Raw genomic sequence first — 14,595 nt, forward strand, 5'->3', positions numbered from 1 at the left:
TACAAAAAAAATGAACATTATATTGTGTTTGTGTGCACTAGTATTGATATGAGCATATTTTTACTGAAAATATAGATTTGATAAACAGTAGCACAAATATAGTGTGACTTAAAAAAAGGCAACTGCCACCATTTTATACTGCAGGTTCATCTTCAGGCCTAAAGTCTACATTTTAACATTTGCTAAATGCATTTAAAAATGGCAAAAAGATGAAGAAAACTATCCACACTACAGCTACTGTTCTTAAAATCTTCATTTATTGTAAAGACCACAGTACATGTATTACAAATACAGTAAGTTGACGCGTTTCAGCCTACACGGCTTTAGTCATGACTAAAGTTTAGTTATGGAGTTATGACTAAAGCCGTGTAGGCTGAATGTACTGTGGTTTTTACAATAGATGAGGATTTTAAGAGCAGTGGCGGTAATGCAGATCATTTTCTTCATCAAGTTACATGTAGCTGAGCAACTGTGAAGGAAACACCCACTGACTTATGAGATAAGTGACTGAATGGGTAGTAGCACCTTCTTTTTTGCTTTTTAGTTTAAAAATGGCAAAACTGTGAAATTTTAATGGCTAGAAAAGTAGATATAAACAAAAAAAGATCAGGAAAGGAATAGTAAAAGGAAAGAGTTAATTATGGCTGATTAGGATAAACTGAGAGTCAATAAAGAGCTAAATAGAAACACATATTATTAAAAAAAAATTATTTGTGTTTTATTTGTTGTGCTGCTTTAACTGTCATATTCAGATCGAAGCTGACCTCTTTGATTCACAGATGAATGAAATAAAGTGCATACAAAAGTAACAATGTTAACAACACTGTGTCAAACAGTCCATTTTGGACAGCTGTAATAGCAACTGTTCATGCTGCTTGCAGGAAACGTTACTTTGTTTTTTTCAATAACATAGCATGGGATGAGCACTGACATCTGAACAGAAGCTTTGTTACTTAGTTAATCTTTCTGTCTATGTATTTAAATTGTGCTTGCCAGATTCTTGTTTCATACTTTTGGTTTGGCTTTCATATCATTTGTTCTTTTTCTTTTTCATTCTTGCATGCCTAAAGTACAGCCTACACAGTGGAGGGTAGCAGGAAGAGCTTCTTTTCAGCTCATCAGTTTTCCCGCTGCTGCTCCTCCTCTTCTTTGTCTACTGTTCCTTCCTCTTCATCATCTTGCTGGTCGCCATCCTTTGAGTGCCCCAGTGGCCGCACCTGCTGCCAGTACTTGCTGAAGATTCTGGTTTCTCTGTACATCTTCATTTTCATTTGTTCATATGTTGTGTTTCTTTCCATCAATTCAGCGGCAAAGTGCACAGAAAATACAAACTCAAAGAGTCACTCCAATGAATCTGAGCCTTTTCAGGGCAACCTTTCGTCTGTGCAGTGTAAGTTAAGGAGACAGGAACTCAAACTGCACTGTAGGGTCCTTGGTCATATATACCACATGTTGTAACAATGCAAAAGACTAAAGTGTTTTACAAGTTGTTATTTTGGTAGAGATCAACATAAAGATTTTAAATAAATGCACAATGCTATCCTCCGAGTGGGAGAAATAAAGCCGAATTCCATGTTTTAGCAAACTTTAAATAGTTAGTTTGGACCAAGCTCAGCTACATACAGCATATAGCACTTGGTTCCGGCAGTAAGACTTCCTGTTCCACTCCTGGAGAAGAATCGAGTTAAGCTCAGAGTGCTGCTCAGCCATTCACAGGAAGCTTTGTATTTTCTGAATGAATACAAGGCTTCCATTGATTGGCTGAGGTGGAGAGGCGGGTGTCACGATCTCCACTTCAACCAGTTAGAGGTAGATTTGTATTCATTCATAAATAAGAAAACAGCCCAGCCTGACTTTATTCCAGGAGCGGGATGGATAGTCCCTGTCCCATTGCAGGAACACAGTGCTGAATACTGGTATGTAGCTAAGGCTATGTACAATTCATACAGTGCTGAAAGCTGTGGCATGTGTTAGTGCAGGACATAATTCATTTGAACCAGCTTGGTAAAAAAAAAAGTAAGTTCTCTAAAACTGTGAAATGCGCAGAGTTTTGCAAGAATACCATGCTACTGACTTGCACGAGGAAATCTGATATACTCCTAGTATTGATGGGGGGAGCTTGCCATGACCATGGTTAGTATAGAGCTTTACTAGTTGCAAGCCTTAGGCCTAAACATTGTGTTGACATTGTTCTAAATTGGTACATCTATTTCCTTGGGCATAGTTCTCTTTGAAATCTTCATTCCACTTGAAATAATCAGTTTTTCATAGATCCTGCTTAGATGTATGCCCATCTGGTGCACATATGCCCAGACTATAAACATTCAAGTATGTGCATATTCACAAACAGTGAAAGATTAGTAAAAGAGCTAAAAGCCTTGTTCACATCTATGTTTGGCGGTGATCAGGATGCTAGTATGAAGTATGGCAGTGATCAGGACCCTGGTATGGGGTATTGCAGTGATCAGGACCCTGGTATGGGGTATTGCAGTGATCAGGACACTGATATGGCAGTGGTCAGGATGCTCGTATGGTGATGATCAAGATGCCAGAATGTCGGTGATAAAGACACTGGTATGGGGTATTGTGGTGATCAGGACGCTGGTATGAGGTATGGTGGTGATCAGAATGGTGGTATAGTGTATGGCAGTGATCAGGACACTGGTATGGTGGTGATCAGGATGCTGGTATGAGGTATGGTGGTGATCAGAATGGTGGTATAGTGTATGGCAGTGATCAGGACACTGGTATGGTGGTGATCAGGACGCTGGTATGAGGTATGGTGGTGATCAGAATGGTGGTATAGCGTATGGCAGTGATCAGGACACTGGTATGGTGGTGATCAGGATGCTGGTATGGGTTATGGTGGTGATCAAGATGCTGGTATGGGGTATGGCGGTAATCAGGACACTGGTATGGTGTATGGCGGTGACCAGGATGCTGGTATTAGGTGTTACTGTGAGCACTGGTGACACTGGGACAGGTGACAGGGGGCTGCACTGTTTATTACTACAATGGGGGCAGTGATCAGGGACACTGTGGGCAGGCTGGTACTGGAGTTTGTGAATGTACATGCAGTGTACACTCACAGGCTGCAGTAGTGGTTCTCTCACCTCTCACAACCGATATCTATGAGAGCATAACAGACTGATGTTTATTTTGGTTTCATTGTTTACAATATGATCGCTGTGATTGGACAGAGCAATCACATGATACAGGGCCAGTTTAATTGGTCCTGTACCTGGTAATGTGATACGCTGTTTCCAGGGCTCCACTGGGCTTGCCAGTGCCTACTCTGTGAGACGCACATGAACCTCTGATGCAGGGGAACGTATGGGTTCATCCACCGGCAGCAGCACTGCTCCTGTGCGGCCATTTATGTACATGGACTGGACGGGAAGCAGTTGTGCATGTTAAGTAAAATTGCCACACTGTGATGCAAAACATCACAGCCATGGCACCTTGTGCTCACCAAAGCTTCACCATGTCTACTTTTAGGTTGGGGGGGCAGTAAAAACATGGATCAACTGCCTGTTTTTACTGCCATCTTACTGCTGATATGTAGGGAGCTTAAAGGCTTTACTGTGGATATATACTGTACATGTAAGAGGTGCAGCACTATACCAGATATGTGTCCAATTACAATAAAGTGCTTGTGCTTATTGCAAGCAATAAAGTGCTAATATATAACAATTAAGTGCAATCAATATATTGTGCAAACAATCCACATCTTATCACCGGTTCCAGATCCACCAGTCAATGATATCAGCAAAACTTTTTCTACTTTCAAATACACATAAAGTGCCAGTGCTTTAAACAATATAAATGTCCACTTTTAGTGCAAATGCTGATAAAAAGTGTTTTTCTCAAAAATGTGTGTGTGTTTCATCATTCACAGCTGTGCTCCAACTCCAACAAGTGCTCGTACTTCTCCCCTCACTCTTTGTGCGTGACACTCACCAGATTTTGGTGACCCCTTATGGATAATAAGTAGGTCAGTAGTGCTTTAAGAGCTCTCCTTCCTCCCAGAATTCCCCTGCTGGGTGCACTGGGAACCTCCTCATCACTCATTTTCACCTTCAGACTCCGATTATAGAGAGCACTGCAATAGTGTAACACCATTTATTTAAAAAAAAAAACAAATACCAAATTGCTGCACGTACAGGTATTGTGTTGGGTAACATATAGTTTAATGGCACATCACTTCCTTAATCAAGATAGCCATGTGCTCCACCACACTGGAAGTGACTGGATGTGATGTTAATAATGTGGCTCCATCCTAATGCGTTTTGTCCATGTGATGTCTTCAGAGAATTGATGCCCGACCATCTCAACTGGAGTCCTATATAGGAATCACTTAGTGACAGTGCCATTGATCTATTGCTTTGAACTCTATTTTAGAGTCCTTCCTTGTTAGTACTAGCATTCTCATTAGAACTATTTCTCTAAAGAGAAAAAGGAGGTGTATGGCAGCTTAAGGAAGGAAGGGAGCTCTGAGTAATACTGTTTAAGTGCAGAGATTTAACCTATAATATCTTTACTGTGGATAGTCTGGGCACATGTGCACTTTAAGTTCCCAGGCCTGCACACCTTCCATGGCTGCTACAAGGCAGCTCTACTCTTCAGTGGGGTCTTCATCTATTTTGTACTATAGAGCAATGCAACAGAAGGAGTTGGAAAATCATTTAGCAGATGGAGGAGTGAGACTGCAAGGTTGGTGGTACAGTGCCTTGAAAAAGTATTCATACCCCTTGAAATTTTCCACATTTTGTCATGTTACAACCAAAAACGTAAATGTATTTTATTGGGATTTTATGTGATGGACCAACACAAAGTGGCACATAATTGTGAAGTGGAAGGAAAATGAGAAATTGTTTCCAAATTTTTCTACAGATAAATATGTAAAAAGTGTGGGGTGCATTTGTATTGAGCCCCCCTGAGTCAATACTTTATAGAACCACCTTTCGCTACAATTACAGCTGCAAGTCTTTTTGGGGATGTCTCTACCAGCTTTGCACATCTAGAGAGTGACATTTCTGCCCATTCTTCTTTGCAAAATAGCTCAAGCTCTGTCAGATTGGATGGAGAGCGTTTGTGAACAGCAATTTTCAAGTCTTATCACAGATTCTCAATTGGATTTAGGTCTGGACCTTGACTGGGCCATTCTAACAAATGAATATGCTTTGATCAAAACCATTTCTTTGTAGCTCTGGCTGTATGTTTAGGATTGTTGTCCTGCTGGAAGGTGAACCTCTTCCCCAGTGTCAAGTCTTTTGCAGATTCTAACAGGTTTTCTTCTAAGATTGCCCTGTATTTGGCTTTATCCATCGTCTCATCAACTCTGACCAGCTTCCCTGTCCCTGCTAAAGAAAATCATCCCCATAACATGATGCTGCCACCACCATGTTTCACAGTGGGGATGGTGCATTCAGGGTGATATGCAGTGTTAGTTTTCCGCCACACATAGCATTTTGCTTTTAGGCCAAAATGTTTAATTTTGGTCTCATCTGACCAGAACACCTTCTTCCACATGTTTGCTGTTTCCCCACATGACTTCTCACAAACTGCAAATGGGACTTTTTATGGCTTTCTTTCAACAATGGCTTTCTTCTTGCCACTCTTCCATAAAGGCCAGATTTGTGAAGTGCACGACCTGTGGACAGTTTCTCCCACCTGAGCTGTGGATCTCTACAGCTCCTCTAGAGTTACCATGGGCCCCTTGGCTGCTTCTCTGATTAATGTTCTCCTTGCCCGGCCTGTCAGTTTAGGTGGGTGGCCATGTCTTGGTAGGTTTGTAGTTGTTCCATACTCTTTCCATTTTTGGATGATGGATTAAACAGTGCTCCGTGAGATGTTCAAAGCTTGGGATATTTTTTTATAACCTAACCCTGCTTTAAACTTCTCCACAACTTTATCCCTGACTTGTCTGGGGTGTTCTTTGGCCTTTATGATGCTCTTTGTTCACTAATGTTCTCTAACAAACCTCTGATGGCTTCACAGAACAGATTAAATTACACACAGGTGGACTCTATTTATTAATTAGGTGACTTCTGAAGGAAATTGGTTCCACTAGATTTTAGTTAGAGGTATCAGAGTAAAGGGGGCTGAATACAAATGCATGCCACACTTTTCAGATATTTATTTGTAAAAAATGTTGAAAACCATTTATCATTTTCCTTCCACTTCACAATTATGTGCCACTTTGTGTTGGCCTATCACATAATATCTCAGTAAAATAAATTTACGTTTTTGGTTGTAACATGATAGAATGTGGAAAATTTCAAGGGGTATGAAATACAGGCACTGTAATATAACCAATAAATACTTTGGAGATGTATTGTTGTAAAATCCCTTAAGTAATATAAGAAACTAATTTGTGACTAAGTCCATGAATCTCTTATTGTTAAAATTTTGCTCTTGGGTGGATTGGTCCTTTAAAATTTTTAAGCACTATACATTATGATCGGTTGATCGGGTATATTATTCTGGGAAAAACATTTCCCTGTGGTAATCGTCTAGGTCAGGGGTCTCCAAACACTCTAAACAATGGGCCAGTTTACTGTCCTTTAGACTTTAGGGGGGGCCAGACTATGCCCAGTGGGAGTGAACAATGTCCCATCTTTTGTTCCCCATCGTTGGTGTCAGTTGGAGGAAGTGTCTCCTCATTGGTGTCAGTAGAAGGAAAAGTACCTGGGATTGTTGCTGTCAATAGAAATGATAGTGCCCTATGGTTGATGTCAGCGGAAGGAATTATGCCCCATCGTTGATGTCAGTGTAAGGAAAAATGATGAATTGGTGAGGAACGTCATTCAAAGGTACTTCAAAATGTAGTCTCATAAGCTATGTAAAGCACAAATCAAAATTATTTAAGGTTTTATTTGACTTTAAAAGAATACTACAAACATGTTTAAAACCTGCACACTATATTTTATATATAGTGTGTGTATGTATGTATGTGTGTATATCCATAATCTCTAATCACACACTAAATAAACTGCCTTATGAGCTGGTGAAAAAAACACATGTTCTACCCTTTTTATTATCTATTTAGTTTGCATAGGAAATGTTCCTAAAATATAATATTGATATAAATTCTACAATAAGCAAGCAGAGTTTGATTTATATTTCATTATTAGAATTTTGAAATGTAATCTGTGTGAGAAACATTAATTTAGACAACAGCAGTAAAAAACAGTAATTAAACAGAGTATTTTTTTCATTTTTGGTGTCATGACATGCATATTTTATTTTAAGTAGCTCTAAATTACTAATTCCCATCTATAGAAGATGTGCTGTATAAATACTCTATCACATGGACTTGCTTTAAATTTATACAAAGTGCAAAATTGTATTTATAGTGTAGCTCAAAGCTTAACTGAACAAAGAAATAAACACTGTGTTAATATGCATGATCCACTTTTAGCTCTGACTGATGTTAGGAAGTGGGTAGTGGACAAATTTAGTGACTTGTTTCTCAGTGTTCTGTTTCCTTTAAAGAGCAAGAAAACAGTTACCCTCGGTTCACATCTGTTCAGGTGGTGCTGCTGCAGGACCCACACAAATGCCTGCAACCGCACCACCCACACAGAAGAATGCGGGACCCACAGGTGGGTGCCATTAATTCTAATGGCACACCGCCCGCACTTGAAATCGCAACTGTACTGGGAACCTCAGTTCACGTGCGGGCTGCGATTTCCAAAGTAATGCAGGGACTTCTTCCCTGCGTGTCTCGGGGCACGGGAATCCATTCAAATGAATGGGTTCTTGTGCCCGTGCAAATCACAGATGTGAACCAGGGCTTAAACAAAGTTTCCTTACCCTTTTCCCCTTACTTCCCTAAGAAGGTATAGCCCATCCTTCCCTTAAAATCTCTATATTTTCCTCAATATGTCACGCTCATCTCTCCTCCATTCTGCCACCGGGACCAATCAGGAGTTGGCTGTCGTGATTAGTGCCAGCTTTAATTGGCTGCGCTGTTTTGTGATCAAGCAACACATTGCTAAACCTAAGCTGTGACCCCTTATTGTAGTATCTCCAATGACCCATTTTTTTGGGGGGGAGGGGGGGGGGGACATACTTGTTTGGGTTTTTCCAAGGGGTTTTTTAATATTTTGTATATTTCAAGTAAAAATAGAATAGGTGATACTATGCTTAAAAATTGCTACTTTTATTCTGCAGTTTATCCAGTTTAGCTTTACCCCTAAAGTATTGGGAAGTTCTTAATGAATAAAAACTTGGCTGTTTAACCCCTTGCTACCCCCAGCCCTTTAAAAGGATCTGAATGTCAGGAGGCAGGTTTTCTGATCATGCGCCTGCTCTGATTGGCTGATTACCAGCTTCCAATTGTAAACAGTGATGAGGAAGTGCCCATGACAGCTTAGTCACCATGCTGGTTAATAGGTTGAACAGATTAATAATTTTGCTTGTTTTTTTTTTAACAATTATACTACTGAAAAAGTAACAAACAAAATGACCAAAAACAAACAATTTAGTATGCACACTGTACATTAAAAATAACTAAAGAGGGTAGGAGGTGGAAAGAGTTAAATGAAGCTATTTGGAGTGAAAAGATGGACTCTGCTCAAATGACCCCAGAAGTCCAATGTTTAGGAATGCCTCAGCTGCTGTACTGGCCACACCCACTGATGCGTTTTGCCCCTCTCACCGGGGCTTGTCACAGAGGCTAGTTGGAGATTAACAAGGCCATAAAAATCTGTTTGACCTGAGTATTAGAAAGGCATGTATCCATATTTTATCAGACTTTAAAGTAGAACGATCATTACAATTTTTTACGTTGTTCTGCCACCCATGGAACATATGTAGCTAGACGCTTCTTAAGTCTAGTTTTGAGTTCCAGCATGCCCCCCACTCCCTTAACCGTGCAGCCAATCCAACAAAAGCTAGGAAAAGATTCATCTTAATGGAAGCTTGCCCCAGCTCACAGCACTTTTCCCAGACAAGAGGAATGTAAAGGGAGAGGTGAGTGTCAGTGTCTTGCAGTGCTATTTCTGAAAATTGCCCTATGGCAAGTGGAAAAAAAAGTATCTATCTGCGTTATTTCCTAGCAGCGTTCATGGGCATGAGAGGTAATGTTAACTAAAGGCAAAACTTTTTTTTTTTAAGTTTTGGATAGCTTGGAGAGGGATTAGAAACGTTTGCTAGTTTTTATTGCTGTCTGTGTCCCTGTTAGGAAGATTAACCCTCTCCATTTGTCCTGTTGACCATTATCATCAAAAGTAAAAGAAGATCCCAAATTTTGGGTTGACATCAGAACACAGATAGAGGCGAAATCCTCCAAAGGGGACACTAGCCTTGGGGACACACTGGGATTCCATCACTTTGGGGGGATTTCCTCTCACTTCTTGTTTTGGCTATGGGACAGGAAGTGAAGGAAACTTTCCCTAATGGGACACAAATGGCAAAAAAAACTGACAAAGGTTATAAGTTTTGCCTTTGGTTACACTTTCAGTGGAGAGTTTTTGACCTCACAGTATGCACATATTGTGTAATTTCTACATCCTGTACATCTACATACCCTGAAATAGCAATTTCATCTCATAGCTTTGGTTCATTTATTTGACATTGACAATAATTGCATGACATCTAGAACATCATTCAGCTGCTGTATGACTATATGCAGAAAAAAAAACATCTGTAATGTTTCACACGTTTTTCTCACGCTTTAGAGTATGTATAAAGATAATTTGCCAAGAATTTCTACATAGTTTTACTCCACTAGTCTAATATATAAAAGTTACATTTATAAATGGAGTTCTTGTCAATACTGTGCATTGAGTTTTTCTACTTAGATAGTTTTCTCCTAAGGCACTCAAAATTAGAGGTATCACATTGTTTCATTGGGTGCTATTGCATGGCAGCATTTTAGGAGAAGTTTAGAAATGGCTTTGAAGATTTTGTAAAGGACTACGAGCTTACAGTGAAAGAGGCAGTATTTGTTAACTGTGCTTTAACTCATAGCAGCCAGTCATAATTTTTGCCATACAACATCAAAGAAAGATCTGATTGGTTTATTAGCTTATTGCAGTTTGCACTTCGCCAAAGTGGAAATCAGTAAGGCAAAGTATGGTAATCCATAGTAATCAGTATTTGGGCTGCTGAAGTCAGACAAATTCTGTTTTAGTTTTTTTGGGTTCGCTTTGTCTTTTGTGTTACAAATGTTCAATGTGATCTCTGCTGTTATAAAAAAATATGGAACATTAGGTACAATCACTGATTATTTAAGATTGTAGCATTGTTAAATACGAAAATTATTTTTTATTCTTGAAATTATTTTATGAGCTGACAGTCAATATTATTTTGACTGCACTCGATTAGGCACTGAGTGCTCCATACACAAATGTTTTTCTGAATGGTTGCTTTAGAAATGTATGATATGATAGTAACTGAATGTAGATTATTTGTAGACTTCAAAGTCAATACTGTGTAAATCTATACTGTTCTCATGTTAGTTATCCATGCCACTTCACTAAGAAACCTTTTTTTATTTTTCAGCCCGCAAGCAGGAGATCATCAAAGTTACAGAACAACTAATTGAAGCTATTAACAATGGAGATTTTGAGGCCTATACGTAAGTGATGTAATGCACAGATCCTTCCAGGGACATTGGGGTTTGTTTTGTAAAGATTTATTATTCTTAAAGTATAACTACAGGCAATTTTTTTAGAGAGTAAGGAAGAGCTATAACTAACATCAGTGTTTTTTTTGTTTTTGTTTGGTTTGTTTGCGTCTAGGTTCCATTCAGGTTCCATTTCTCTTCACTTCCTGTCTCATAGGCAAAACAGGAAATGAGAGGAAATTGCTCTAAAGTGAGGGAACCCCTGTGTCACCAGAACGAGTGTCCCCATTTGAAGATGTCTTCTATATTAGTGTTTTCATGTCAACCCAAAATTTAGAATTTTCGATGATAACAGTAAACAGGACAAATAGAGAAAGTGAATCTTCTTAACCACCGCTTCCCGACTGCCCTATAGCAGATATACTGCTACAGGGCAGCACGGGTATGCAAAATCACATATATATATATACATGATTTTGCATTTCTGGGTAGGGAGCACGCGCCCTACCCGCGCCGCTATTCGCGCCCATGTCTGTCAATCATCGGGTCCCAGACGGTGATTACTCACCGGCGCCCAGTGATTCACGAGCATCTTTGACGGGGAGGAGAACTGTTTGTAAACAAAACAGTTCTCCTCACTGTCAACTTGTGTACACTGCTTTGGATGGCTGTGCAGAGCACAGCCATCCAAAACAGTGTGCTTACAGTGAAGCACATGGACACCCTTTCTGCCCAGTGCCATTAGTACAGTGTCAGTGCTTTTTTTTTTAGCACTGATCACTGTATTGATGTCACTGGGGATGTCAGTGACACCAAGTCAGTTCCCCCCAGTGTTAGAATGCCTGCCGCAGTCACGCTATAATTCGCTGATCTCCGCCATTACTAGTAAAAATTTAAAAAAAATCCCATTATATATTCCGTCATTTGTAAACGCTATAACTGTCATGTAAACCAATTAATTTACACATTTTGGGAGGTTTTTTTTTCGCAAAGACATGTAGCAGAATACATTTTGGCCTAAATTTATGACGAAGTTTGATTTTTTAAATTTTTTTTATAGTGCAAAAAATTAAAACCACACAGACGATCAAATACCACCAAAAGAAAGCTCAATTTGTGGGGAAAAAAAGAGCATAAATTTCATTTGGCTGCAGCGTTGTATGATCGTGCAATTGTCAGTTAAATTAACACAGCGCCATAATGCAAAAAATGGCCTGGTCAGGAAGGGGGTAAATCCTCAGGAGGGCAAGTGGTTAATGGAGGCAAATACATCAATATACATTGACAGGTGTTCTAATTCCTCTATACTCTATCCAAAACTAAAAAGTTTTGCTCTCAGTTACACCTTAAATGCTGTTTCTTAAATGCAGCAACTCACAGTAACCAATCAGAATTCATTTGCTGAGCCAAGCCAATGCAACATGGATTATGATTGATTGATTGATTGATTGATATTGATTACTGCTCTTAAGAATTAGCATCTAAAGTGCACCTACATTCAGGCAGTCTCATCCTTAAAACAGTGAAGCACAAGAAATTGCAAATGATATAGCAGGCATGAATATAGTAGGCATTCTGTGGCTGCTGTTTTTACTAGGAGTCAAGTTTTTCATCCATTCCAGTTCTATGTGGCTGCAAGGGAAGTCGCTACCCTTAATGCAAAACAGGAAAAGTCTGCTGGGAAACTGATACTTCGAGGAATGTTTGATCTCCAGGAACATTCAACGCTTCCCTCCACTGACCTCTCTTTTAATAAAGGACACTGGAAGTCAGCGTTAGAAACCAGGGAATAACACTCCTTGAAGTATCAGTGAGGGTAGCATTATACATTATAGCATTTGCAGTCTACCCTAAGAGATTCTACATCAGATACATTATACACTTTCTTGGCACAGATAAGGCTTTAATTTGGTAGCAAAATTGGAAATGTTTAAGTTAATTTTTTATTTGAAATAATTTGAACAATGCATTATCCTGTAATTTTTCCCTGTGCAGTGTTTTACAACATTTTTAGCATCAAGAAAACAAGGAAAGTGAAGGTTGTTCAAGGATGGATCACACTGATTTCATAAAAACATGTATATTTTATTACAAAAAGTCATATAAAATGTCATATAAATCACAAACCCAGAACACTATCACCATATATAGATATTTTTTAGGTTTAGATGTAGCAAATGTCATCTATCCAAAAATCCAACACATTTCATCATCGTTGACGCTTCTTCAGGACTTCACATTTTCAAATGACAGATTCCTTGTTACATGTAATGTAAGCATTATGCATCCATATCCGTATTAAGGAGTGGTGGGGGAAAAAAATACATAGATTTAAACTATCAACCAGTGGATGTAAAGGGTCCTTAACCCATTGGTGCTGACGCCTCCCATTCCTTTAAGGGGTTTTAGATGCCGGGAGGTGGGACGGGGTTTCTGATCATGTGACCACCGTGATTGCCTGTCACAGATCAGTCAGTCATATGATCGGAAAGCTACCGATCACAAGTAGAGATCAGTAGCTTTTCATTAGCAGCCAGCAACTGTGCCGGGAGGTCACAGGGCATGCGCTTTTGGCACAGGTCTGTTTATCTTTAGGTGCGTGCAGCCAGCGGCAAGGCGTTAATAAGCACATTGATCATCACTCTTCCATAGACCCACAATTTCTTTTATTCCATTTTGTTAAACTTTTTTTTCATGAGGTGTCTGGATCTGGTCAGGGGAGACCAGATGTTGACTCCTCAATCCCTTTACCTATGCAGCTGTGCTGGAACAAATCACTTCTAATAGCTGCCTGAATGGTGGCCATGGCTGCCTGAAAAGGCATAGTGGAGAAGTGACAGGAGTTGTATTATCTGCATGATGATCATGTAAAACAATAATATGGGGGAAAATTCCAAAAAAGAAAATTACTTCAGCCACCACATCTAAGAACTGGTAGACTGCAATATAAAACATTTTCAGTTTTGGGTTTAGATGCACTTTAAGCTCATGCAAGCTAAATCAGTGTGTAAGTGTAATACTTGCAGATACCAATTTCCTCTCAAAGAGACTCCTAAGAGATCCCTAATTTCACTCTATCTGTGTTGAGAGGTTTTGTTTTGGGAAGTAGATGCTGGCCAAGGCATGATAATTATGAAGATTCCAGTTCCTGGACAGCAGTGCATAGGTTTTCCTACACGTTTCAGCCCCCCACTGAGGGGTAATTGCTCTTTCAACAGTCCCAGTAAATGATCAATGGGAAAGGGAACCCTTATGTTTTACAGTTTACTTCTGCGTGGAGCAGACTGATGAAAGCATTCTCCCATTGTGCTTCTCTCAAGGCATGAGTGAAGAACATATTTTTTACCAAATGTTTAGGAAGGGGTTTACAGTAAGGGTAAAAGTGGAAAGACCTACCACATTAGGTAGGTATAGTAAATCAATAACAGAAATAAACAAAGGGATGAATTGTTTTCTTGTAACTAATAATAATCAAAGCTTAGTTACTAAAGGCTACTAGAGAATCGTTTTGTTTAAGAAAATCAGTTTACCTGCACTTGGGGGGTTCTGAAAGATTTTTTTTTTTTACCTCCTGTGAGGTATACTTACAATTGATACCTAGGGTTTTTTGCATTGTCTTTGTCCAAACCATAAAAAGGCCAGAGCTGGAAAATATATTTTAAGCATGTTCTATCTGTAGAAACGTGTTAATGTGTTTGAAGAGTTGAATGTATCTGAATCTCTAAATAATGAAAATTTCATCTAAATTTCAATTCTCAACTAAACAAATCATATATATCTAATACCCAAGGAAAGTGCTTGTTGAAGGGATCACGTGGCCAGCAGCTGTTCCATTATACATTGACAACAGGAGCAGCAGCTTTATGCTCAAGCCAGGTGCATCCACAAGAGAAATTAAAAGGATATACTGTACATGTATGTCTACCCACCCTAGTAGGGAGGTTAACAAAGCCCGGTGCCTTGTCACTCTAATAAGTACATATCTTACAACCCCACACTGGTGAGTTGTATATGCAAAT

General features: G+C 39.3%; 1 protein-coding gene across 14 annotated transcripts in view; it reads left to right on the forward strand.

Annotated features, from left to right (window-relative positions):
- The window catches only part of CAMK2D (calcium/calmodulin dependent protein kinase II delta), a 319,896-nt gene that overhangs the window by 296,502 nt on the left and 8,799 nt on the right, over positions 1–14,595 (forward strand). For all 14 annotated transcript variants that reach the window (XM_089691803.1, XM_089691799.1, XM_089691802.1 and 11 more), the window contains one exon: positions 10,513–10,588. In XM_089691803.1, coding sequence (XP_089547929.1) covers positions 10,513–10,588 — 76 coding nt within the window. The remainder of the gene's footprint in view (positions 1–10,512; positions 10,589–14,595) is intronic.

This window comes from Staurois parvus, unplaced genomic scaffold (genome assembly GCF_062004578.1).
Source record: "Staurois parvus isolate SC_StPar_1 unplaced genomic scaffold, SC_StPar_1.0 ptg000572l, whole genome shotgun sequence".
Classification (NCBI taxonomy): domain Eukaryota; kingdom Metazoa; phylum Chordata; class Amphibia; order Anura; family Ranidae; genus Staurois; species Staurois parvus.